This window comes from Culex pipiens, chromosome 1, assembly GCF_016801865.2.
Source record: "Culex pipiens pallens isolate TS chromosome 1, TS_CPP_V2, whole genome shotgun sequence".
In the NCBI taxonomy this organism is placed as follows: domain Eukaryota; kingdom Metazoa; phylum Arthropoda; class Insecta; order Diptera; family Culicidae; genus Culex; species Culex pipiens.
In genome coordinates, this window is record NC_068937.1 from 60,890,964 (window position 1) to 60,918,483 (window position 27,520).

Below are 27,520 nucleotides of genomic sequence, written 5' to 3' on the forward strand. Positions count from 1 at the left end.
GTACCCAATTCGCTTTGCGAATTTCACAATTGGGTGCTAAAGCCCTACACACAAAGAAAAAATACTCTAAATTTAAAAAGATCGTTCGTTTGATTAAAAGTTCGCGTTGGTGAAAATTCGTAGAAAGTTCAAACTTTTTAATTTAAAAGTTGGAAAGTTTTTGATACTACCATGCATTTCTGGAACAAAATCGTTGTATCGGCAAAAGTGTTTTACTTTTAATTGGAAAAGAAACCTTTTATGGCAAGAATAAACAACATTTATTACTACAGTGATAATTTCATAAAAATGTGCTTGATTTTTATATTTATTTTTAAAAGTTTCAAACAGTATGCAAAAAAAAAACATTTTTTTAATGTATTTAGCGCTTCTGCTCAAGGTTGATCAACATCCGAGTCCAAGCTGTACCGATTCTTATGGTACGCCACCGGTCACTTCCAAAGACCCCAGGCTGGACGGTTCCGGATGGACGTTTCGACGCGCGACAGCAGTGTAGAGAATGGTCACGTTGCCGGCCTTCATCAGGACAGTCTTGGAGGAGTTGGCCGTTGATTCGGGAAGGGTGGTCGACGTTTCCCGGCTGGGAAGTGAAGAGCCTGAACGGGGAGTTCCCGATTCTGGAAGCGCATCCGACACATGGGGTTGATGAGGCCCTCGGAACGGAATTCGATTTCGAGCACTTCATCCTCCTTCGAGAATGACAGGTTTTTCCGTCTCGCTGTCCAGCTTCATTCGGCAGGAGCTGCGCCGTCGCGAGTTGAGCGTTTGTGGGCGGGAAGTTGCTAAAAGAGATGGAAAGTAAGTGAAGTTGGCTAGCCACTGCACACATTCTCATTACTCACCGGTGTTGTAAACCGCCGGCACCGAGTGCAACATCCGCGCACCACCTCAGATTATGCCGCTTCTCGTCGTCCTCCTCTTCGTCGGATCTTTCTCCACATCGTGAAAATTAACTTTCTCGTACTTGTCCAAAAACCGGATGATCTTCCACAACGCAATCTCGTTGTTCACGCAACGCTTCAGCAGCGCCATCTTCTCGAAGATCTCGTCCCAGTCCTCGTGGGAATTGACCTTTAACCACCAATCCCGGGCCACCACCACCGAATACAACCGGTGCGAATCCACATTCCTACCTCCCATCCTACAAAAACAAACAAAATCAATCACATGTTTGCAAACCCTACAAAATAACCAAGCTTTCTTCTTACCCATTCCGGTCGTGGAAAAGCTGCAGTTCCTTCAGGAACCTGGCCTTGTCCTTTTCGAGCACTCGACCTTGTCCCGCACCCGCACTACTCTCCTTCAAAGGCGTTCCGCTGCTGCTGTTTGGCTCACGAAGGTTTTCGCGTCCGAGTCCTGGCTGCTGCCGCGGTGTCTTTGCTTTGCTCCACCGGACTACCGGACCCACCAATGTGTTTGTTTACATTTGGAACTTAGTCGTACACGGTTACACGAGAACGTCAAAATGAAAGAAATGATATAGTCGTATTAAAAGTCAAGACTTTTAAATCAGTTAGTCAGGAGAATTTCAAAAACTTTACCAGTAAAAGTTTTCATTCTTAAGACAAGAAAAAAACTTTCCCTCAAGCAAATTTTAGCAACTTTTTAAATCGAAAATAAGTTACTTTTGCCATTACAGTAATATTTTTTTGTGTGTATGTCAATTTTTATGTACAACGGTAAAAAACACGATCAAAAACAATTTCGGATCACTTTTTTTTAATTTTAATGCAAAAAAAATGACAAGACAACATTTTTTCGATGGATCAACTATGGTCCCCTTGGAACGAGCTGTCAAGTAGGAACTTTTCTGTCAAGAGGACCGCGAGGTCAATTTTTCAAAATTGATTTAAAAATCAATTTTAAACTCTTTGTGGTCGTACAAAGGGTCATTGTACTCAGAAAAATAAGATTTATCACTGTAAACAATAATATCAGCAATCTAAGCTTCATTTTAGGACCCAATTTCATGTTTGTTACCCGTGTTTGAACCCGTGTTTGAACATTTGACTGAAACAAAAGGTTTTAGCAATGCACGAGCTTTGATTTAGCTTTGACAAGTTATTTTATTTAAATCCATGCCATTTTTCAAACACAAAAATGTGTTTAGCCGAGAAAACCGTGCAAACCAAACAATCGAGAAATTAAAAGTGCAACATGGAGTTAAACTTTCTGTCAAGCAACTGTGAAGTTTTCCATGACACTTGCAAAAGTTTCACTCCATGTTACCGGCTCACATCTCTCTTTTTAATTTCTCGATAGAGCTTTATGACGTTTCGCGTACACACACTAGTGCACCATTTGATTTTGGTGGCCGGACATAATTTAACCTCAATCTTTTTCGTGTACGTACACGCAATACATGCGAACGTAGAATCCTCTATTGTTGTCACCAGAGTTCAAACCCAAAGTCACCAAAGTGTGAAACTCAACGTGAACTTGAGTTTGTGTTCGAACGCGGGTGAGAAAATTTTGACAGAAGTTCAAACAATGAACGGTTCGGCCAATGACTGCCCTCGACAATCGAGAAATTCAAAAGAGAGATGTGAGCCGGTAACATGGAGTGAAACTTTCCCAGCTGCCATGGACTACTTCACAGCAGCTTGACAGAAACTTTAACTCCATGTTGCACTTTTAATTTCTCGATTGTTGTGAAGACCATTTGACAAAGAATCGAAGCTGCCCAAAACGAACCGAGTTTGAGAAAATTCGATAGCAAAACACCACCAACATCCACGAAAGTGGATTATCCCGCTTTTTCGTCTCCAGGAACGGGATCTGTTCAGGTGGTTTCGAATCTGCAACGGTTGCCGTTGTTCATCGAGATGACAAAAACACTGCATGGTTGCAAAACTCGCGAGGAACAAGTAAGAGCCCTTCACGCAGAAGGAATTATCTTGAAATACAGTTCGTAGATTACTAGTACTATCCACCCTTAACTGAGGTTTATGTTCACTTAACTGCCGTTATAAGCAAAATTGTCATTAACAAAATCGATTTTCCAACACAGTAATTTTTCAGTTCCTAATAGTGTCCTAAAAAACTCCCCAAAGTTTGAGAACGATTGGTTCTATTTTATTCACTGGTCCTAGAAAGCCTTATGGTGTTAACTTGCTCCTGAAAGAAGAAGCGTCCTCAAAACTCGTCTAAAACGTGATTTTCGAGCGTATACCGCTATCGAGAAATTAAAAGTGCAACATGGAGTTAAACTTTCTGTCAAGCTGCTGTGAAGCATTCCATGACAGCTCCGAAAGTTTCACTCCATGTTACCGGCTCACATCTCTCTTTTTAATTTCTCGATAGCATGAAACGTGGATTTTTGTAATGTCAAAATCCAAAAAATGGTTTTCCCCACACTGATTCCCACAGGGGGGCGACATCTATATCTCACTTCAGGCAGCTCGCCCGTAGCCAACAAAAACCAATCGTTCCTAAACTTTAGGGAGTTGTTTAGGACCCCCGTGTGGATCAATCGGGCCGCGCACTGGACTCACAATCCAGAGGTCGACGGTTCGAATCCCGCGGCGGGCGCACTAAAATTCTTTGTGTAAATATGGGTATCGAGAAATTAAAAGTGAGAGTGTGTGCAACATGGAGTTAAACTTTCTGTGCAGTTGCTGTGAAGGTTCCCATGGCACTTCGAAAAGTTTAACTCAATGTTGCACGCACACACTCTCACTTTTAATTTCTCGATTCGGCGCCGTCACTCCGTGCCATACTTTCATACACTTAGGAGCCCAGGGCGGCGAAGTCCTTGTAGATAAAAAGGAAGACACTAGTGGCTGGCACTAGCAATGGTGGCCGACAGCTATTTATTTTATTTATCTTCTTCTTCGTCTTGAACAGACTGTTTCCTAACAGCTAATTAATTTCTTAAAACTATCTTTCGTCATATTTAAAACAAAACGGTCAGAAACTACATTAAACAAACGACAGCATACATCAAATGGTTGGTTGTGTCCATACACAGTATGGTGCACAGATAGACGAAACATAGACGGATTTCGACGAAGATTACGTGGTGGAACATAAACGATCAGAAGTTGAGACAATTTTTGACAGTCCAGCCTTTTCGTCAAAATATCGAAGATAAACAGCTGCTGCATCCTCTGTCTCCTCTTCAACAGCGTGTCCAGCCCCAACAGACGACGGCGATCCTCGATTGATGTCTGCTCCGGCGGATTCCTCCACGGCAGCGTGCGTAATGCTAGCCGCACAAACGCGCGTTGCACCCTCTCCAACCTGGCGATGTGTACATTGTGATATGGTGCCCACACCTGGGCAGCATACTCCAACTGGCTTCTAACTAGGGCGCTGTACAGAGCTTTTAGAGCGTGGATGTCTTTGAAGGCAGTCGTGTTTCTTCGGATGAAACCAATTGTAGCAAACGCCTTAGCCGTGACGGAAGTGATATGCTCGTTGAAAGTCAGCTTTCTGTCAAGAGTAACGCCAAGATCCTTAACAGAAGACACCCGGTCTAGCAAGGATATTCCCATCATGTAGGCGTGCGTGATTGGGCGCAGCTTACGGTCGAATGTAATTACTTGACACTTTTTTGCGTTGGCCTCCATCCCGTTTTGATCGCACCACCTCATGAGCGAATCAATGTCACTTTGGAGAGCCAGGCAATCGAGCGGTGAAGTAATTGTGCGATAGAACTTCAAGTCATCAGCGTACAAGACCTTGTCGTTCTTGATCCAGTGGCAGAGATCGTCGATGAACAGAAGAAAAATTAGTGGGCCCAGATGACTACCCTGCGGGACACCAGACGGGATCATGAACAGCCCAGACTTCGAGCCACCGAGTTTAACGTAGGCTGAACGAGAAGTTAGGTACGAGTGCAGCCAAGTCGTGATCCATTCAGGGAGTCCAAGCCTTCGCAGTTTTTCAACGGCAAGCTGGTGCGGCACTCTATCGAACGCCTTCGCAAAATCCACATAGACAGCATCCACCTGGCAGCGACTCTCCATACTCCTTAAGACGTCGGTGACAAAGGTCATCAGGTTCGTTGTCGTAGATCTCTTGGCCATGAAACCATGCTGACAGGCAGATATTATTGGTTGCACGGCATGGGATAAAAACTCATGCACAATTTTCTCGAACACCTTGGGTAGGCAGCTCAAAATGGAGATCGAACGATAATTTTCCACGTTGTGCACGTTCCCGGACTTGTGAATTGGCGTGATCGAAGCTACCTTCCATTTAGCAGGGAACACACCCGATTCAAGGGAGCGGTTGAAAATAATGGCGAGCGGGTTTGCTAGTGTAGCTGCGCACTGCTTTACAATGGACGGAGGGATACAGTCCGGGCCAGGTCCTTTGGAGGCGTCGGTAGAGGCCAAGACCTTGCGCACGTCTTCCTCCGTGAGACACACCAAGGGCATGTGTAACTCGTGCGGCAGGATCTTGTCCAGGGACTCGTTGCTGGGTGTAGGTTGATTGGCGCTGTAAACGGTTTTGAAAAAATCTGCAAACAGTTGTACAGAATCGTCTGGCGTTGAGGCGCTTGAGTCACGATACACCATGTCCTGCGGAATCCCTTTGTCTTGCTTCCGCTTCTTCACGAACGCCCAGAAGGATTTCGGCTCACGCTTCAGGTTCGATTCGATGCCACTGATGTATCCTCGGAAGGCAGCTTCTAAGCTCATCTCGTAGTGCAACTCTCGATCCGCCAACTCCCTGCCCAGCATTTCCGTCGGATGTTTAAGGAAACGTTTCCTTGCTTTTCGCAGCCTGTTGCGAAGATTACGGGTCTCTCGATTCCACCAAGGCTGGTGGCTGTTTGGGTGCGGACGTCGATGCTTTAGAGGTACAACCTCTCGGATAATTTCATTTAGCTTGTCGTAGAATCGTTCAACGATGTCATCAACAGATCCAACGAGTAGCAGATTAGCCCAGTCCAAGCTTGCAATAGAGTTGTTTAATGCCGTGGTGTCGCAGTTAGCAAAGTCGTAGTACGTTCCGGCTTGTTCGGCAGCGGTCCCCGTTGATTGCATATCGAGAACTAGGATAAACGGCCTGTGATGTGCGTCAACCTTGAGAATGGCACGGGGTGGTTCAATGAGTTGGAATCGAGACGAGTCGCTTACGAGGGCCAGATCGAGTAATCGTCCATTTGCGTTCGGAAGATCAAACATTTGCTGGAGGCCAGTACCAAGAACGTCCTCAATCAGAGCAACTTCCTGTTCAGTAGATTGGCCGCTAGGCAGGTACCCGTTGATGTCTTCGTCGAAATGCCAAGAGAGATTCGGAACGTTGTAGTCGCCAACGACGATGACTTCATCAGGACCTTGCGCCAGATCGCACAGTTGTTGAACACACGATGAGTGCTGAGTGTAGATAGTTGCATCTGAGTTGGGAGGAATGTAAACACAGCAGACGAATAACGTCTTTCCAGGCAAGGGGATGCGCACTGCGATCTGCTCAAGCTTCTCGCCGCCCCGCAAATGAATGGGTTCCGGGTGAAAACGTTTTTTGACACCGATCAAGACGCCGCCACCTCTCTCCAAGACGCTTGTTTCACGACTACGATCGGCACGATAAAAGGTATAATCCGAAGAAAGCTCTGAGTCCACAATCTTCGCATTGAGCCACGTTTCAGAAAATGCGATCACGTCGTAATCACACGAGCTCAGCGACAGGTGCAGTTGATTTGTTTTCGTTCTTAGTCCTCTAACGTTCTGGTAGTAGATAGTTAGCAGTGAGGAGTCACGACGGTCCACGGAGCCGGGGCGTTGGGGTTGAACATCATTAGCGAGTTGACTAGGGACGGTGGCTGACAGCGTCGAGGCGTTTGCGATTTGAGTCGCCGACGGACTGGCACACGAGCTAGAAGTTGGACGGACATCAGGCAGGAAATGTTGCGATCGAGAAGGGTACTTGCCGAAGGGCACCGGTTGAGAGACCCCTCCCCCGACACCGACACCAGCACCAGGACGGCTCTGATGGCTGCGACTTGCAGGGGTTCTCAAGCGTTGGCGTGGTGAAGACGTGGTGGCGTCGGGCAGGCGAGGGGCTCCCACAGGGCTTTCTACGGCGCGTCCTGGCGAAAACTGGATTGCTCGAAATGACGGCGGTGAGACGTTTGCAGTCTGAGTCGCCGACGTGCTGGCACACGAGCTAGAAATTGGACGGACATCAGGCAGGAAATGTTGCGATCGAGAAGGGTACTTGCCGAAGGGCGCCGGTTGAGAGACCCCTCCCCCGACACCGACACCAGCACCAGGACGGCTCTGATGGCTGCGACTTGCAGGGGTTCTCAAGCGTTGACGTGGTGAAGACGTGGTGGCGTCGGGCAGGCGAGGGGCTCCCACAGGGCTTTCTACGGCGCGTCCTGGCGAAAACTGGATTGCTCGAAATGACGGCGGTGAGACGTTTGCAGTCTGAGTCGCCGACGTGCTGGCACACGAGCTAGAAATTGGACGGACATCAGGCAGGAAATGTTGCGATCGAGAAGGGTACTTGCCGAAGGGCGCCGGTTGAGAGACCCCTCCCCCGACACCGACACCAGCACCAGGACGGCTCTGATGGCTGCGACTTGCAGGGGTTCTCAAGCGTTGGCGTGGTGAAGACGTGGTGGCGTCGGGCAGGCGAGGGGCTCCCACAGGGCTTTCTACGGCGCGTCCTGGCGAAAACTGGATTGCTCGAAATGACGGCGGTGAGACGTTTGCAGTCTGAGTCGCCGACGTGCTGGCACACGAGCTAGAAATTGGACGGACATCAGGCAGGAAATGTTGCGATCGAGAAGGGTACTTGCCGAAGGGCGCCGGTTGAGAGACCCCTCCCCCGACACCGACACCAGCACCAGGACGGCTCTGATGGCTGCGACTTGCAGGGGTTCTCAAGCGTTGGCGTGGTGAAGACGTGGTGGCGTCGGGCAGGCGAGGGGCTCCCACAGGGCTTTCTACGGCGCGTCCTGGCGAAAACTGGATGGCTCGAAATGACGGCGGTGAGACGTTTGCAGTCTGAGTCGCCGACGTGCTGGCACACGAGCTAGAAGTTGAACGGACATCAGGCAGGAAATGTTGCGATCGAGAAGGGTACTTGCCGACGGGCGCCGGTTGAGAGACCCCTCCCCCGACACCGACACCAGCACCAGGACGGCTCTGATGGCTGCGACTTGCAGGGGTTCTCAAGCGTTGGCGTGGTGAAGACGTGGTGGCGTCGGGCAGGCGAGGGGCTCCCACAGGGCTTTCTACGGCGCGTCCTGGCGAAAACTGGAGGACTCGTACTGGTAGATGCTGGGATGAAGAGCGAAAAGATGCTGGGATTGTTGGCACGATTGTGCCGCACGTTAGTCTGTCTGATGATCCATGGGTGAACCTCCAGTCAACTCTGTATCTTCCGAATTTTCCAAAACATGCTCCGGTTTCTTTGGAGTCGATTGCGGTGCAGACTCCGGCGGCAAACTCGGCGTCGTCGGCGTCGTTAAGGGTTGGGACGGGGGGGGGGGTGGCGGATTTTCCTGAGTGTTCACGACAGCACTTGAAGGCTCCCAAAAAATTTCTGCGTTGCGTTCTTCAAATTCGCGGAACACGAGACCGTCAGGCCACGTCGCAGAAGCGAGGGCTTTGTGCTTCAGGTCGACATGCACACCAACTTTGAACGAGATAAATCTCATTCTGCTGACGTCTTTGCCTTTGGCGACCAGCCTCTTGACTTTGACGTCTACGACTCCTAGGCGATCGACGGCAAGCTTCGCGATTTGCGCTTCCGTGACATTCCGCGAAACACGGGAAAGGTAAAGCCAGAAACGAGGAACTTCCTCTTCAGTGGCTGTCCCATACCCTTCAGCGACTACTCCTTCCACAACATCGGCAGTTTCCTTGGGTTTACCGGTGTCATGTTGCGGCGGCATGGGATGCGGCCTTAGAGGCGGTGCAGGATTGTTGAAAAGTCGGCGGCTTCCGGGACCGCGAAACCCACCAGCACCGTGACTTGCTGACTTAGGAGTCAACGAGTTCGACGCAATGAGCTTCGCAAAGTTCGCACTCAACTCGGTTTTCAACTCGGATAGGAGTTCCGATTTGAGCTGCTCGACGATGCGATTATGGTGGCTGAGAGATAATTCCTGGCCTGCTTCATACGCGCTTTGAACTGAACGTCGATGCCGCAGGTCCATCATAAGGCTGGAGCAAGATCGGCAGAGCCAAAAGATTTGGCGGTGCGACGCAATTTCCTTCAACAGCTCTGGTTTGGCACTACTGCAATGCAAATGGAACACCGCGTTGCAGAAACCCTGGCAGGAAACATATTCGTCCTTTACATCCTCAGTACACGCATGGCAGAGGATGGTGTTCTTGGAGGTGTTTGCAGTTGCAGCAGCCATAATGAGGATGATGATGATTGATCCAGTTCAATTTGAACGCCGGCAAGTAGGCAGCTTACACACGGGAACTAGTCGCGATTCTGCTATCGGCCAACAGATGGCGCTGATTCGACAAACAAAGTGTTGGGGAGAGTGACGAGCGATCGTGTTTCTCCGGGAGCACTTTCACAACACAACACACTAACTTAGAACCGATTTAACCAACTTAACTCGCGACTAACTTAGCACACTCCAATAATTCCGATGAGATATGCACCCGAATAATAAACTCGACGAAGTTGCGCGACGAGAATAGTTATTTTACTCAACAAAAATCGACAAAATCACAGCACTGATAATGAGATAAACAACTCACGATAAGTACACGAAAAGAAAAAAAAAAAAAAAAAAAAAAAAAAAAAAAAAAAAAAAAAAGCTATAAAGTCAACTTCGTTTTTTTTAGAACCCCACAAAGAACTGAAAAGTTGCTGTGCTCAGGGAGAGTTCTGTTATTACGTAACGCAGAAAATCGGATTTTTAGACCCCCCCTCGTAACAAAATATCCATACAAATTTTAAAAAAATTGTTGGAGCGTAACACGGCCTCCGACCCTCCCTCCCACCAACTGCGTTACGTAATAAAAGAACGCTCCCTCACTAAATTTGGACAACTTATTTTTTTTCCATGCATCTATATTACACTCTATTGTCCCTATAGGAAACTCATGTAGAACGGCAGATAAGAGCAATTTTTGTTCAGCATTTGTAAAAAGGCTAATAGAGCTATCTAAGCTACCCACTGAGAATTTTGGTTCGAGCCTCGAGTCGATCTGGCTCGAGATCGAACCTGAATCGAGTCGAGGCTCGAGCCAAAATTCTCAGTGAGTAGAGGACCCTAAATGCAATCAAAAAACCTTTCAACACAGAGTTGCATGAAAATTCCAAAGGCAGCCCATTTATGGTTCAGAACAACGTTTTACAGGAGTCATGCAACTGTCAAAGTGAATTCACGTCATCCCAACTTGATTCTAACACAATTAAACGTCGTCGATTAAACGCTACAGTATGTAAAAAAAAAGTATTTACTCCCCTTAGGCACTATGCACATTTTGTGATGAAACATGTTACAATTTAAAATTTGACAGAAACCTAGTACTACGTTTTGTTCAGAAACTCAAGCTGAACATTTTGCTACAAAAAGCTCATGAAAAGATGTTTTCTATAAAAAGTTTTATAACAAATACTATTACAGAAATAAAAAAGGTGCAAAAAAAGTCTGTACACCTTTCGAAAAATTAACATAAATAATGTTATTTGTTGACAAATCACCATAAATCCAGTCTCCCAACTCCAAATAGGCATCCTTGACTGATTAAAAAAATAATTTGGATTGAATATAAAGTTTACTAACTACTTAGTATAAAAGTTTATATAACTCTGGAAATTCTATATAAAACTTATCTAAACTTAATTTTGCAAACTTTTAATTCAACTAAATGTCAATATATGGAGCCTAACATTTCAAAAGGGCACAAAACTTTTGTAAACAATAGTGTATCCCTTTCACTCAAATGACAGTTCGCATAAGGTGTGAGAGGGATACAATCTTGTTTACAAAAGCTTTGTGCCCTAATGAAATGGAAAGCACGATATTACCATAGAATTGCTAAATAAACATTTTGGAGTGGGTATAACACCGTTTTGGGGGTATTTGTATCGATAGAATAGATTTTTCGTTGGAATTTCGTACCAACCCGGAATTACGTCGTCAGAAAATCCGCCGGCATCTGAACCGGTCCACAATTTACAAGTCAACCTATATGGCATCAGAAAGGGCATAAAATTTCCGATCTTTTGATACCCATACATCCAGGTTTTCTATAAAACCCACGTTTTTAAATACCTAAGCAACAACGTTGTTATGGTTTTGTTTGAGCAACCTGCCAAAAATGTATGGAATTTCGTAATTTTTGTTCTCGTGGATCAAACTTACTTTTTGCCCAGGTATTTAAAAACGTAGGTTTTAAAGAAAACCTAGATGTATGGGTATCAAAAGATCGGAAATTTTATGCCCTTTCCGATGCCACATAGGTTGACTTGTGAATCGTGGACCGGTTCGGATGCCGGCGTATTTTCCTACGACGTAATTCCGGGTTGGTACGAAATTCCAACGAAAAATCTATTCTATCGATACAAATACCCCCAAAACGGTGTTATACCCACTCCAAAATGTTTATTTAGCAATTCTATGGTAATATATTAACATTTAGTTGAATTAAAAGGTTGCAAAATTAAGTTTAGATGAGTTTTATATAGAATTTCCAGAGTTATATAAACTTTTATACAAAGTAGTTAGTAAACTTTATATTCAATCCAAATTATTTTTTTAATCAGTCAAGGATGCCTATTTGGAGTTGGGAGACTGGATTTATGGTGATTTATCAACAAATCACATTATTTATGTTAATTTTTCGAAAGGTGTACAAACTTTTTTTGCACCTTTTTTTATTTTCGTAGTAGTATCTATACCAATGCTTGAAAAGGGATCTATCACTGAATGGGACTGCTTGATATTCGATAGAACATTCCAAGGGGTTTCCAGCATCGTGTCAGACTGGTCACTAATCCGGAATTACTTGGAATTTGAGCAAGTAATTCTGTAATTCCGGATTTACTGAGTAATTCCAGAGTAATCCTGGTAATTCCTAATAATCCCAGTAATCCTGGTAATTCCATGATTCTTGTTTGTGAAAACAAACTTCAGAAAATAATAAAATAATAAAAAATAACTGTTAAAAAGATAATTTCGATAATCCTTTTATAATTCTATTTATTGCCTATTAATTTTCATGTATGAAACCAAAGTTACAGCTAGTACGGGATCATTCGGATTTTGAGTAAGTAATTCAGTAATTCCAGAATTACTCCGCAATTCTGCAGTAATTCCTGTTATTCTGGAATTACCTAGTAATTCCGTAGTAATTCGAGTAATTCCATAGTTACTCAGTAATTCGTGTATTTCCCATTAACTCAAGTAACTACTAGTAATTCTTTAAAGGTAAATCGGCAGAATGCATTTTGCTTTTCCTTGATGCTTTTTATGGTTGTAAGAAGTACAGAGCGGATTCGAAATGTACGCCAATTTGGATGCTCTCTAATTCAAATGTATATGGATGAAAAACACTCAAACGTCAAAATCAGTTGTCAAACTGACGTTGATGTTTACCACATTATTCGATGATTTCCAAGTAGGGCGTCCAATTTTCCCGGGTTTTGAGTTTACCGGAAAAGGGAAAAAATCACGGAAAAAATATATTTTTTATCCCGGGAAATTTTTGAAAACGTCGTAAAATCTATGTTTTCTTTATATTATCAAACTACTAGCTCAATACTATTAAAATCAATCTAAACAGGGATAGCACTTTTAGATAGTTTTGAAGATTTTTTTTGTTCTTTGTTGTGCTTTGAATTTTAAATGCAATCAAACGCCAAAATCAGTTTTCAAAATGATGTTGATATTTACCCACTTGTTGGAGGATTTCCAAGCAGGACGTCTAATTTTCCCCGGTTTTGAGTTTCCCGGAAAACGGGAAAAATATTTATTTATTCTCGGAAAGTTTTTAGTTTTTGTAAAAGTAATAAAATCTATGTTTTCTTTATATTTGTTATGTTTTTCAAGCTTTAAATTACTATTAATATCAATCTAAACAAGGATAGCAGTTTTTAGATAGCTTAACATTCCAACGCCCAAGGCTCCAAAAAAGTTGGAACGGTAACTTCAACTCGCTGGTTCTCGGGCATAACTCAACCAATCAAGATGATTCTTTTTCCAGTGATTTGTAAGAATGTCTAGATGATCCTAAAATTGTGCAGAACTTAATTCGATCAAATCTGTAATTTTTGCGATCAAAAACATCGTTCCAACTTTTTTTTTCGCATGTAAAAAAAAATCGCCAAAAATTCGTTTAAAAAAGGTAGAACGATGTTTTTGATCGCAAAAATTACAGATTTGATCGAATTAAGTTCTGCACAATTTTAGGTTCATCTAAACATTCTTACAAATCACTGGAAACAAGAATCGTCCCGATTGGTTGAGTAATGCCCGAGAACCAGTGAGTTGAAGTTACTGTTCCTCCTTTTTTGGGAGGCTTGGGCGACTGTGTAAGTTGGACATGCGTTGGGCGTTCCAGTGTTAAACAATTTTTTGCTGTTCTCTGTTGTGCTTTGAATTTTATATGCACCACATTTCTAATTCAAATTAAATAAGTATCTTATAAATATTTATTTTTGAAGCTTGAAAATTGGTTTAAGATGTCTAAAAACAAAAATGACAACAAATAAAATGGTACCAATTAATGTAAAATTTTAGAAAAGTTTAAACTTATTAATTGATCCAATTCTCAATATGCTGGAAGCTAGGCAGTAATTCCAAGTTATTTTTATAAATTTGAGCAATTCTGCGTGGTTTCTGGAAATCCCAAGTAATTCTAGGAAATCAAAGTAATTCATGACATATTGCCAGTAATCCTGGTAATTCCATTTAGACTGGTCAGTAATCCTTGATGCTGGAAACCCCTTGGAACATTCTGTCAGCGATCATTTCCCAAAACGATATTTGATCGCTGACACACAACGCCTATCATGACCGTCGTTGCTTGTCGACGGTCAGTGAACGTAAACACGAAGACGAAACGAACGAAAAATGCCTCAAGCTCAAGCAGCCGCCCGAACGAGACAACGTGCTCTTTCTCTTTCTCTCGTTTTTGTCTCTCTCTTCCTAATGTCTACTGCGTGGTGACAGGAGTCATATGATTGCTATCATTGGAGAGATGATCGGAATCTCGGTAGAATGTCAAACGAACGCTCTCCAAGCGATTTTTCTCCTGGAGGGAAGTCAATGATTGTGTGAGTGACTTGCGTAGCACTCATTCCTTTGTGTGTGAAACCAGGGGGGCGACATCTATATCTCACTACAGGCAGCTCGCCCGTAGCCAACACAAGCTGTCAACTTCGGCACCAGAACAAAAGGGAAATGTCAACTTCGGCTCCAGCACAAAAGAACAGCTGTTCGTTACGGAACCAAAACAAAGCAACTGCGCACTGTAAAAAAAAAGTACAAAAACTGCAGGCATAAAATGGAAATAAAGTAATTATTGTTTCTATGTAAAATTTTACCGCAATGTACGTTTAAAAGTTAGTGTATGTTTGTGAGGTGATTTTTATCATTTTTTTTTTGCAAAATAAACTACTAAAGTTGGGATTATTAAGCACACATCGGGCCGATGACCTCATTTAAAGTTGTACTTTTATCACATGAAACGTTTAACTTAACTACTGTGTAATTTGACTTTTACTAAAGTAATTCTTATAACAAAAATTGCATTATTAAAAAAAGAAATATTTTTGTTTTCACTGTGCGCAGTTTGCGCGCGTTATCAATCTCAATCACCCAAGATGGCTGCCGTTAGCATCCCCCTGTGTGAAACGAACGAAAGTAGAATGTAAAAATCAGGTTGTCGTGGTGAAGACGATTGGAGTGTTCTGTCAGCTATCACCAAAAAAGTCGAAATTTCGCAAGCCCTGATCTATACAGCAATTCCCCACGAAAACAGCATGATTCGAAAAAAAAGTTCTCCGATCGGGTTCAAAATTTTTCTGGGGGATCCTTGGCCGAAATAATTCGACCCGTATTTTTTTGTTTGGCCATTAGGGTGACCTACGCCGTGTTAGGGTGGTTCGAAAAATGGCAATTTTCGTCGATTTTCGCAAAAACCACTTTTTCCAAAAAATCATATCTCCGCGCCATTTCATCCGATTTTAGCTGTCCTAGACGAAAAAGAAAGGTGATTAGTTTCGTTTTTTGGGAAAAATAGTAAGAAGTTTCAAAAATCTAGCTTAACATTTGAAAAGGTTGAATGAAAACATAAAACGCTGTTTTGAAGGTCTCGGGACCAAAGAGCCTATGTCTGAAAATATTTTTATCGGATTCCTCAGAAAATTTCACATAACATATCAAAAAATGGTGAAGTTATATTTTCGGTACTCTGAGATACGATTTTTTGAAAATAAAACTGGGGTTTTCGCACGGGGTTGGGCACAAGGTTGATCCGTAGCGCATTAGATTTACTTCCGTAAATATATGGTAAATATCGTAAATATTATTTATCTGGCCGATATTCTAAAGGAAATTTAGTTCAGTGTGGATAATGACATTTCAGAACTGTCACTTGTTTGTTTCCTTCGTTTTGAAACTGTCACCGCTGCAATATTTACATTTATTTTTCCAGATTGAGGTTTTTTCTTCACCTGCGGAATTTCCGGTGTCCTACGAGGATTACGACAGCGGGACCAGAAACGACACCACTTTTTTTTTCAAGAAGCGAATGCGGGTGGGTCTGAATTGGTTGACCACCACGTCATGATGGAGTTAGGTGTCGCCGGATCGAGTCTGAAGATAAGACTTCCGCGACCTCGTCTGGTGCCAGCCGGTGGCGGTGTTTGGCCGCAGCTGGCTAAAGATTTCACCGCGAAAAGTTTAGTGGAGGCGTTCCGACCGGACGTTTCCGTGCCGCTGTTTGATGGCGACACCGACGGGGATAGTTAGACTAAGCGCGAGCTGAGGTCATAGGAATGGACCGAGTCGTTTGTGGAGCAATGTCTGGAGGTGCTTTCGGGTTCGGTTGTTCCCGTACGCGATTACGACTTCCTGGTTGATGTTACATACGTGCAGTGTGTCTTGCCGGTGAGATCGATGAGCACTTCCACCTGGTGCACTTTCAACCAAGGGGTAGGACAGTGAGTAACTGAGTGACTCAAATTCTCAAATTGACTCAATGTTACTCAAAGTTACTCAATTTTCCTCCTGAACGATTTTAAACCAGGTTACGGAATGATTGAATATACATTAGGGTGGGTAATTTTTTTCGAAAGTGCTTGGATCCGGCTGAAATAAAGTCCATCTAGTAGAGGGTACCCATAGGGACTCTCATACCAAATTTGAGCTCATTTGGTTGAAAACTGGCTTGTCGCTCGGGGGTTAAAGTTTACATGGAAATTACTATGGGAAATGTGTGATTTTACTTCAAACGCTCCTACAAGCTAAGCGACAAACTTTAGTCCACACTTACACTAGGTAGCCGTGTCGGGGGTGGTCCAAGGAACATTTTTCTCTAAGGGTTCATGGTCATCCGTTCAACCCCGAGTTTGCGCATCGCAGATTTAACCGGCGACGCCGGAATCCTTCGAAATCTCAGTTTTAACGGTCAACGCATGCTACGAAACTATGACAGAAGCATTGTTTGAATGATTGAAAAACCCGACGCCGAACGTCAACAAACTAAACTGGAAGCAATAAGTGAGGGGTTGCGCTCTCCCAACAAGGTGTTTTTACTTGAAAATATGGTAATAAAATTTAATAAGCAATTTGAAAATAAAATTCAGCTAAGCTCTGATGAGTCCAGTTTCAGATCAAGTGGAAGGGCTGCGACGATTCCGGAAACTCCTGGAAACCGGAGGAAAATCTCAACTGCCAGGATCTTCTGGAAAAATTTGCGCGCGAGGAAAGCGAGAAGTGGGCCAGCAGCCAGGGCAAGCGATCTTCGACGGACTCTTACTCAAACATGGATCGAGCCGGAGAAGATGTCGAGAAAGCGCCACCGAAACTGTAGAGTCTGCCAAGAGTGTCGAAAAGTTTGACGCTGGAGGACATAGCCCCACCTCCGGTGGTTCCGGTTAAACGCACAAAGGCCAAAAACGGAAGCGAAAAGGACATGTGGCGGAGAATTGGAAGGAGTGACCGAAGAGGATGGCGAACGGCTGTTCCTGGTTCACTGGAAGGGAGTCGATTAGGTGGAACTGGTTCAGTCCAGGATCGTTATGAACGTGCTCCGAAGCTACAAGAGCCGTATCATCTGCAACAAAGCGACCAAAAATAGCGTTTAGTAGATGTTCAAGAAATACAATATTAAAGATATTCATGAAACTTGAATAAAATAACTTTTATTGGTCTACAAAATAAAAAAAAAGCTATATTCTCTAGTATGTTTTTCACTAATAGGAATAGTATCTAGGTAAGCTGATGATAACCGCTTCATAAAGGCCAATTCACCCCTGTTCTGTATTTCCCGTTGGCTCTTCCGGAGAAAATCCGCCGACGATGCCGCTGGCCCTGCCAGGCGTCTATTCCGCTGACCCTGTGCGTCGACCAACCGCTTCCCTCCATAAAGTCCAACCGTAACTACCTCCACGTGTCCTCTCTCGCCTTCCTCGCACGCAGTTTTTCCAGAAGATCCTGGCAGTTTAGATTTTCCTCCGGTTCCCAGGAGTTTCCGGAATCGTCGCAGCCCATCCACTTGATCTGAAACTGGACTCATCAGAGCTTAGCTGAATTTTATTTTCAAATTGCTTATTAAATTTTATTACCATATTTTAAAGTTAAAACACCTTGTTGGGAGAGCGCAACCCCTCACTTATTGCTTCCAGTTTAGTTTGTTGACGTTCGGCGTCGGGTTTTTCAATCATTCAAACAATGCTTCTGTCATAGTTTCGTAGCATGCGTTGACCGTTAAAACTGAGATTTCGAAGGATTCCGGCGTCGCCGGTTAAATCTGCGATGCGCAAACTCGGGGTTGAACGGATGACCATGAACCCTTAGAGAAAAATGTTCCTTGGACCACCCCCGACACGGCTACCTAGTGTAAGTGTGGACTAAAGTTTGTCGCTTAGCTTGTAGGAGCGTTTGAAGTAAAATCACACATTTCCCATAGTAATTTCCATGTAAACTTTAACCCCCGAGCGACAAGCCAGTTTTCAACCAAATGAGCTCAAATTTGGTATGAGAGTCCCTATGGGTACCCTCTACTAGATGGACTTTATTTCAGCCAGATCCGAGCACTTTCGAAAAAAATGACCCACCCTAATATACATTTTGACAGATGTGCGTGTTAACAAAAATGTTTGGTTAGGAAATATTTTTCAGCTCGAAATCTGCCGAGATGCTGCGCAAGTTCCGCTATTTTGAGTTGATTCCGCAGTGGACGGAACCATTCCGGAGTGATAACCCGGCGACGATGATGCAGTTCCAAGGAATGGTGCGGCTCGAGATCGTCAAATGCGGCCACGAGGCGGTTCTCAACTTGGTGGCAAGCTGGCTCCCGCAAACTCAACCGCTCCGACTTTGGCTCCGGCATTGCTGGTGACCAGTTGGCAGTAAATTGTGGCCTACCGGGGGCTACACCCATTGTGGCTACTGATAGTTCTCCTAGGCGCTTTGGAAATAGCAACTTTCCGGTGGAACAAAGGAGAGCGGCCCAAATTGTATGTTCAAGGTTGGAACCTGTCTTGGACGGCTTCTGTAACTTGGCCAAACTCAAAGCTGTTTATCGAACGAATCGCCTACCGTCGTAACACGCCGTCAATACCCACATTTATGTAACGTCTGGCCAAAATGATCGATCAAAAGAACTTCCCGAAAAGGCGAATCTTCCCGATCGAGATGAGATCACCTTTGGCGTCCGGCAATGGCTGGTCACTTGTGGTGCTGTGCCAAGGAAACGCGACGCTGGTCACCGGTACGATTAAAGACTGAATATTACAAGGAATATTACATATCGGATGAACCATGGGTCAGTAAGCTTGTTGCTGTGGGAGTGTTCCGGAACCTGGAAATTATTGCCCCGAGAGAAGGTGCTTTTAATTGGGATATGCATTAAAAGATTAATGATTCTTATTAAATTATACTTAGTTTTATTTTAAAGTGAGTGATTTGCATTGTAAGACGTTGATGCTTGTCTCTGTTTCTCAATGACCATCGTTAACCTTCGCGCTGTTCTAACCATTTTGTTTTCTTCCGCCTCAATGAACATATTCGCCAGAGCTCCAGGTCAAATTGGTCCCACTTGTTTTGAGTTCGGTCGGTGGCGTTGGCCCGCTTTTTCCGCGTCGAGCTCGGGTTGCGAATTATGGTTAGCCTTCTTCTCATCCGTTTCCTTGCCGATCTTGATCATATCGGTAATTTCATTCTCCTACAGAGTAAAAGAGAGCTTAGCTATTTCAATGTCAAGTTTGGCAAATAAAGTTTCCGATTCCGGACCACCAGTAGCCAATACCTAGCTTTTTCGTGTCGGTTCCAGCAAGGCAGTTCCGGCCAACCATCTGAATCGAAATCGTGTCCTGTACTTCTCCCGGTGGAACCTATCACGTCATCCATCGTGGAACGGAATTGCCTACTAGAACCAGGTAACTTGTTCCGTCGATTTAATTGTGGCGCGGAAAAAATCCCGCACGAAATTGTTTTTATGGTGTGCGAATTGCCACTGTCAGATTCGAAATGTCAGTGTCAAAATTCGTTACGTCCTTTGTGAAGATTGAGAAATTCTGAGTAACGAGAGTGGCTCAATTTGACTCAATGTTATTCAAAATGTCTCAAACTCACTCACTGTCCTACCCCTTGCTTTCAACTAAACCACTTTGCGATCCAAAAGCGAAACGGGACGATACGAAAACCTACGAGTTTAAGCGAGAATCGTGAAGAAGACCTCAGAGACATGCCTAGACGCCTTCCTGTTTGCAGGCCAGAGAAAAACACAACAGAATTTCAACTTTATTCAAATTTCTTCACACAAAAAAAAAATCCGGGTATCTAGGTCGGGTACTGACGGGTTATCACAATTGCCACTTGTGCCGTCCATCGTGCCCATTACCTCTGCCGGATACGTCCGGGTCTTGGGCGATTTTCCGTCTTTCCACACGAGTCGCCTCTTCCCCTTCTCCATTGCAATCTTCGTCTTTAAACACAGCTTCCACAGAGTCCTTCTAGGCCGGCAATTCTTCCGTTGCCGGCAGCTTCGAGAGATCTGACGCGACTGTTGGCCACGGGGTTGCCAGGAAGTGCGCCCGGAGACATGTCCATCATCATCACGGGTGACCAAGTTGGGCAGGGAACGGCCGGGCGTGACTTATTGCGCTGGAAAAAGTCGGAAAAAGGCGCCAATTTGCGCTCGAAAAAGTCGGTGATCATTCTGTGGAAAGAAAACAAGAATTAGTCCCTCTCTTCAGGGTCAACCTCGAGTTTAAACTAACGTAGCAATATCCGACGGACTGTTGGACCGCTGCAATCTTCGGTAACCTCCGGCCCGTGTGAGTGTATTCCCGGCCAGATCCACAGCTTGATGTAGGAACTGATGATGCTGCGATCCGCAGTTTCCCATCGGCCAACAGGTTCTAAAAGATTTTCGGAAATGTTATTCAACTTTGCTTTTATTCGTTGATAGTCCAAAAATGGCGCTCACCTGATTGGATCAACATTCACGCAGCCGGGAAACTTATCTTCCAAGGTCTTCCATTTGTCCAGCAGCATGCTACGATCGTTGCACTTGAGCAATTCCTCCGCTTTTAACGGTAACCAAATTTTGTCCTGCGGATGCTCGTCGATGTCTGTCATCGGCAGTGTGCGGCGAGCCAGCTCCTGTGATATGTATTATACAACAAATGAAATCGGTATGAGTGTAATCAACAATTTAATTAACTTACCTGGCAATAAATCAGAGGATCGGTTTCTACTGCTCCTTGGTCTCAAATCCCGATTACTCTTCAGAATTTAACCCAGCGTGCCTTGCGACCCAAAAATATGGCCGGAGAACAGCAAGATTCAAGATTTTGTTTTGTTTGTAAACAGCGCAGCGCGCGCGTTAGCGATGACAGCTGTAAAAACACTGAAATAAAATTTATACAGGAAACGTGTATGCACGTGAATATGGATGCACATACGGATCAACTTATGAAATAAATGCAATATATTTGGAGTGACCACCTCGTGGGTTTTCGACGCGCCACGCGCAAAAATGGGAAAATGACGAAAACGGGAAAAAATCAACTTTTCTCACTAAAACTGCGATACCTGAAAAATTTCAGCGATGACCTATACATGTTAAAATACCAAAATTTTCGTAATTAAAAGACGCAACTTTTGGTACCATAACATCTATAGGTCATCGCTGAAATTTTAAAATTATCGCAGTTTTAGTGAAAAAAGTCGATTTTTCCCGTTTTCGTCATTTTCCCATTTTTGCGCGTGGCGCGTCGAAAAATCGAGTTTTTATTTTCAAAAAACCGTATCTCAGAGTATCGAAAACATAACTTCACCATTTTTTGATATGTTATGTGAAATTTTCTGAGGAATCCGATAAAAATATTTTCAGACATAGGCTCTTTGGTCCCGAGACCTTCAAAACAGCATTTTAAGTTTTCATACGACCTTTTCAAATGTTAAGCTAGATTTTTGAAACTTCTTACTATTTTTCCCAAATAGCCCAACTAATCACCTTTCTTTTGCGTCTAGGACAGCTAAAATCGGATGAAATGGCGCGGAGATATGACTTTTTGAAAAAAGTGGTTTTTGCGAAAATCGACGAAAATTACCATTTTTCGAACCACCCTAACACGGCGTAGGTCACCCTAATGGCCAAACAAAAAAATACGGGTCTAATTATTTCGGCCAAGGATCCCCCAGAAAAAAATTGAGCTCGATCGGAGAACTTTTTTTAGAATCATGCTGTTTTCGTGGGGAATTGCTGTATATATATAAAAAATTTCGATGGTTTTGTTCGAACGCGCATCAGTTGATAACGGAAAGTCGGATCGGAGCGCTCTTTGCTGCGTTGGGTTCGTATAAGCCCAAGGAAGGTTCTTACGCTAAAGAGTGACAACTTTGGCCACTCCGGAACCGATTCCGGAAGATCTGCAGATTGTATGGGAAAAGTTGCGTAAAATCAAATTTTGATCACAGGAGGATAAAAACTCTTTGTGTAAATATGGGTATTCGGCGCCGTCGCTCCGTGCCATACTTTCATACACTTAGGAGCCCAGGGCGGCGAAGTCCTTGTAGATAAAAAGGAAGACACTAGTGGTTGGTACTAGTAATGGTGGCCGACAGCTATAAAGTCAACTTCGTTTAGGATAAAAACGTCAAGAAGTGAAAAAATGACAAGACGAAGTTTGTCGGCGTTAGCTTGTTTGTTATATAACTTTTTATAGAAATCATCTTTTCATGAGCTTTTTGTAGCAAAATGTCTGGCATGAGTTTCTGAACAAAACGTAGTACTAGGTTTCTGTCAACATTAAATTGTTTAGATGTTTCATCACAATATGTGCATAGTGCCCAAGGGGTGTAAATACTTTTTTTACATACTGTACATGTAATTCATGCCTGAAAAAATGGAGGCGTGGCTTACAGTGGTTTGTGTTTAGGTTTGCATGAAAATCTTGTCAAATCCGCAGGGTAACTGGTATGGAAAAACTTACATAATCCACCGTTAGGTGGTTGGTTCTTTCCTCACATTTAGAGGTGTTGCAATGTGCAACAACAAATGAAACACGCGAGTGTAGACTAATTGATAACGCATTTATTAAGATCGTAAAGTTTTATTAAAAATAAGCGTGTGTCTTGTTGAGCTCGCGGATTATGACAACCGGTTTCCGGTCGTGGATGTCAACGGGATGACGACAAGTGTCGCTCATCCAGGGTCGCATCCAGGGTTGTTCCTAGGGGTCCAACACCTCCCCTTTTAGGTGTAGAAGTACGGGTTGTACCTCTCCGGCATACGGCGAATCCTAGTTGACCGACGAAGAATCGACGGTGGTCGAACCCTGGCTCGACGTTGCGGTGGTGCAGGCGGCGCCTGCTGTTCATCCTCGGCTACTACTGGATCCTCGATGATCTGGAAGTCCTCGAGCAGGATGTGCAGAGGTAGCTTGACCTCCGACTCAGCTTCTTCCGGATAGGCCTCGACTTTTGAGCCCCCCCGAGCACGGAGTTGGTTCGTGTGAGACCTGATGAGCCGCTTCTTGTCGTTCAGCCAGACGTTGTACATCACGTTGCCAACGCGTTCGATTACTGTGCCAGTTTGCCAGACCAGCTTGCCGTGAACGAATGTGCTTGCGTGAACCGAATCGCCTTTGCCAAATTCACGCTTTCGTGCCCCGTGCCGTTTGTTGAACTGCTCTTCTTGCCGCTGGTTCCTCTGCAGCGCAACCCGGTGTTCCGACGGTGGTTTGAGCAGGTCCAAAGTTGTGCGATGCTTCCTCCCCATCAAGACTTCAGCAGGTGACAGTCCATCAGGTGCTGACTTGTTAGGAGTGGCACGGTAGGCTGACAAAAAGATTTGCAGCGAACGTCCAATGTCATGCCCAGCTCCTGGCATGATCTTCCTCAGACTCCTTTTCAGCGTATCCACAAACCTTTCGGCCTGCCCGTTTGACTGGGGATGATACGGGGCAGTGCGGATGTGGATGATGCCGAGCGATTCGCAGAATTCCTTGAAGAGCGAGCTAGTAAACTGCGTACCGTTGTCAGAAACAATCGTCTCTGGGAGCCCGTAGCGAGCGAACGTTTCGAAAAGCAGATCGATTGTTGTCCTCGCTGTGATGGTTGGTGTCTTGAATATTTCAGGCCACTTGCTGTACGAGTCCACTATCACCAGAAAGTAGTGACCCTCGACAGGACCAGCGAAATCCACGTGGAGGCGCTGCCAGGGATGCTCTGCTAGGGGCCACGACGACAGCAGAGTTTTGGTGGGGGCCTTGGCCACCGCAGCGCAGGCGTGACACGAACGAACGAAGTCGTCCACGTCTTGATCCACACCTGGCCAGTACACGTGACTTCGCATCACCTTCTTCATGCGTTCTTGACCTGGGTGTCCTCGATGGAGCGCCTTGAGCACCTGCTGCTGATACTGCTGGGGAACGACAACGCGGTCAGCCAGCATGAGACACCCTTGAACAACGGAGAGAGCGTCTTTTCGCGCGTAGAACGGGCGAAGTTCAGCATCGACCAGCTTGATTGCCCCGGGCCAGCGAGATTGGACATGCTTGATGACGTCTTGCAGTAGCTTGTCGTTGCTTGTGGCCACTTGTAGGTGCTTGAAGGTAACTGGCAGGATGTTGAGTGCTTCGTCCATGGCCGCTGCAAGTTCGTCCTCGAGCTGGATTGCGGCGATCACAAAATCCTCGTCCGGTTTGATCCGCGCGTCGATCAGTCTCGAGAGCATGTCAGCATAGCCAAAGTCTTGCGTTGAGATGTGCTCGATGTCAAACTCGTAGGACAGCAGGATCAGCGCCCATCGCTGAAGACGGTTGGAGGTGTGTACCGGGATTCCCTTCTTGGACCCGAACACGGCGACCAGCGGCTTGTGGTCGGTGTGAAGTGTGAACCTCCGTCCCCAGATGAAGCGATGAAACTTGGTAACACCGAAGATCAGCGCCAAAGCCTCTTTTTCAACTTGACCGTAGTTCTGCTCGGCCGACGTCAACGTTCGGGACGCGTGACACACCACCTTGATCGAGCCGTCATCGTATCGATGCATTAAGCACGCGCCGACACCGTAGTTGGACGCGTCAGCGGCGACGATAGTTTCCAGCTCAGGGTTGTAGTGCGCTAAAAGCAGGTCCGACCGGAGCAGGTTCTTGAATTGCTCGAACGACTCCTGGCAGCTTTCGTTCCAGTCCCACTTGGCATCCTTGCGCAGCAGGGCATCGAGTGGGTGTCGGAGGTCGTGCATGTTGCGAACAAACTTTCCGTAGAAATTGATCGCACCGAGGAAGGAACGCAAACTGCTGACGTCATGCGGGGGTGGCATGCTGCAGATGGCGGACGTCTTGGAAGGGTCCGGCCTGATTCCTCGGTTGTTGACGATGAATCCCAAATAGGTGATCTCCGGCATGAAAAACGAGCATTTCTCGATGCGCAGGGTGAAACCCCACTCTTGGATGCGTTCCAGGACCTTCAGCAAACGTGAGCGGTGCTCTTCCGGTGTTCTGCCATGGACGAGCACATCGTCGAGGTAAACCTCCACTCCGTCGAGGCCAGCGACCATCGACTCGACGATCTTCTGGAAGGCGCCAGGGGCTGACTTGACACCGGGCGACAAGCGGTTGAACTCGAACAGGCCCAGATGTGTGTTGATCGTCAGGTACTGTCTGGACTCCTTCTCGACGGGCACCTGCAGGTACGCGTCCGACAGGTCGATGTGCGTGAAGATCTTGCTACCCGTAAGCTTGGCAAAAATCTCCTCGGGCAATGGCAGCGGATGTTGGTTCGGCTGGATGAGGCTGTTTAGGCCAGTCGAGTAATCCGCGCACACTCGCACTTTGTTTGGCTCACCGTTGACGGACTTCTTCTTGACGGCAACGATGGGGGCAGCCCAGTCCGAAAATTCCACCGGCGAGATGATGTCCAGCTTCTGGAGGCGTTCTAGCTCGGTTTGGATCGGCTGCAGGGCGGCAAACGGCACGGGTCTTTTGGCACGGAACACTGGCTGAACGTCTGGCAAAACGTAAAGTTTCACTTCGGCCTTCTTGCAGCATCCGAGTGAGTCGGAAAACAGCTGCGGGAACGACGCTTTCAGCCACTCCACGTTGTCCTTCGATGACGTCACCAGGTTGCAAACCGTGCTCAGGGGGACATCCCACAGGTTGAAGAGATCGATGAAGTCGAGGCCTAAAAGGTTCAGATCGTTAATGTTGGTCACGTACACTTTACCTGAACGATGCACTCCTTTCAGCGTGACGTCACAGACGATCTCGCCGATCAGGTCCAGCGGCTGTCCGGAAGCAGTCCGAGCTTGCTGCGACGGTGGCTCCATTGGTGGTCGTCCGATGCGGTTCCAGCTGGCTTCCGTGAGGACGGTGATGTCGGAAGCACAGTCCAACTGGAGTTGAAGCTCGACGTGATTAATCACCACGGTCACAAACTTTCGGTTGCGGTGAACAGCTAGCTGTCTCACGTAGATCCCCCTGGTGTGCACTGGCTGGCTGGACTTCTCGCGACGCTTTTTACCTGGATTCGACCGCACACACTGGCAGTACCCGTCCTTGTGACCGACCCGGTTGCAATCCCGGCAGCGATGGTTCAGGTACTGGCAAAACTCCACGTAGTGCAGCTCGCCACACTTCCAGCACGGTGTTCGTGGTTTGTTATTGTTTTTGCTGCTGCCACCACGACTGTTGCTGCTAATGTGTGGGTTGTTGTTGTTGGAGTTGTGAGGGGAGCGCGATCGTGTTGCAGTGGGCTTCTGATCAGCTGATGAGTGTCGTGTGCTGTCAGAACGGCCGTGGGTGATCGCATTCACCGATGACTTGTCACTTGAGACCTCCACAATAGACGCATCTTTGCGGAGATTGATGATGCGGTGACATTCAGCAGTGAGGTTGTCCAGGGTCATGTTCGCGTTTCCTTCCAGCTTCGCCAGCAGAGATGTGCGAATCTCAGCGTCCTGCTTGTTGTGTAGGCCACACACGAATATGAGGCACTTGAATGCGTCGACGCTGCACTGGGCCACACCGAAATCCTCGCAGCAGCGGTTTACCTGCCCGGCGTACGACTGGAAGTCGACCGAGGCCCTCTTGGTCAGCGTGAGGCAGTGGTACCGCTTGGAGAAGAGAGAGACGTGAGCGCCGAACAGCTTCGTCAGGTTGTCCACAGTTTCGCTGAACTTGTAGTCCCTCGTCATCTTCGGCAGAATGTGGTTCATGTACTCTGCGTGGGTGGCGTCGCTGAGTTTACGAAGCAGGAGACGAACACGGGCAGCATCGTCCAAACCGGCAGCGTCACACTTCAGGGTATCCTCATGGCGGGCGTACCAGTTCTCAAATGTGAGGTTAGATTCCGGATCGTAGTGGAACTCCGTCATGGAGTTGGCTAGAGCTTCCATACGGGCATCGGTCGTCGACGTACCAGGCGCGGGCGTCGTCGATGGTGCCGTCCGGGACATGGCCAGTTCGGTGATGAGCTTCTGCTGCGACTCCATCAGCTGCTGGAACATCGCCTTAAACTCCTTGTCCATCGTGCTGCGCGTTCGTTTCGCGGGTGAAATTGCGGGGTAATTTCACTTTCCTCGTCGCCAAAATGTTGCAATGTGCAACAACAAATGAAACACGCGAGTGTAGACTAATTGATAACGCATTTATTAAGATCGTAAAGTTTTATTAAAAATAAGCGTGTGTCTTGTTGAGCTCGCGGATTATGACAACCGGTTTCCGGTCGTGGATGACAACGAGATGACGACAAGTGTCGCTCATCCAGGGTCGCATCCAGGGTTGTTCCTAGGGGTCCAACAAGAGGGTAATTTCTATCCAAAATAGACCTTTCAGAGTTCAATCAACTTGATTCATTATTCATACCATCAGATTGGGTAATCAGATCTTAATAATTCAGGGCACT

The 27,520-nt window shown here is 45.8% G+C and overlaps 3 protein-coding genes and 1 long non-coding RNA gene across 5 annotated transcripts; all 4 read right to left on the reverse strand.

Moving 5' to 3' along the window:
• Positions 1-252: 252 nt before the first annotated feature.
• LOC120426444 (uncharacterized) lies at positions 253-9,328 on the reverse strand. Its single transcript, XM_052711690.1, has 3 exons — positions 8,542-9,328; positions 843-8,464; positions 253-782 (listed from the first exon to the last, which is right to left on the reverse strand). The coding sequence occupies exons 1-2, from the start codon at positions 9,326-9,328 to the stop codon at positions 3,855-3,857; spliced, it is 5,397 nt and encodes a 1,798-aa protein (XP_052567650.1). The 3' UTR covers positions 253-782; positions 843-3,854.
• A 7,950-nt stretch (positions 9,329-17,278) lies between these two features.
• On the reverse strand, positions 17,279-19,753 carry LOC120426443 (uncharacterized). 2 transcript variants are annotated; one of them, XR_008212607.1, is made up of 3 exons: positions 19,413-19,753; positions 17,728-19,328; positions 17,279-17,668 (listed from the first exon to the last, which is right to left on the reverse strand). It is a non-coding gene; the product is annotated as an uncharacterized LOC120426443 (long non-coding RNA). The 2 variants fall into 2 exon arrangements; XR_005606703.2 differs by having other exon boundaries at positions 17,728-19,753.
• A 113-nt stretch (positions 19,754-19,866) lies between these two features.
• On the reverse strand, positions 19,867-20,990 carry LOC120426451 (uncharacterized). Its single transcript, XM_039591213.2, has 4 exons — positions 20,836-20,990; positions 20,595-20,770; positions 20,386-20,526; positions 19,867-20,324 (listed from the first exon to the last, which is right to left on the reverse strand). The coding sequence occupies exons 2-4, from the start codon at positions 20,744-20,746 to the stop codon at positions 20,093-20,095; spliced, it is 525 nt and encodes a 174-aa protein (XP_039447147.1). The 5' UTR covers positions 20,747-20,770; positions 20,836-20,990; the 3' UTR covers positions 19,867-20,092.
• Positions 20,991-22,868: 1,878 nt separating this feature from the next.
• On the reverse strand, positions 22,869-27,143 carry LOC120426440 (uncharacterized protein K02A2.6-like). The gene has a single exon (XM_039591204.1). The coding sequence runs from the start codon at positions 27,141-27,143 to the stop codon at positions 22,869-22,871; it is 4,275 nt and encodes a 1,424-aa protein (XP_039447138.1).
• Between the last annotated feature and the right edge of the window lie 377 nt (positions 27,144-27,520).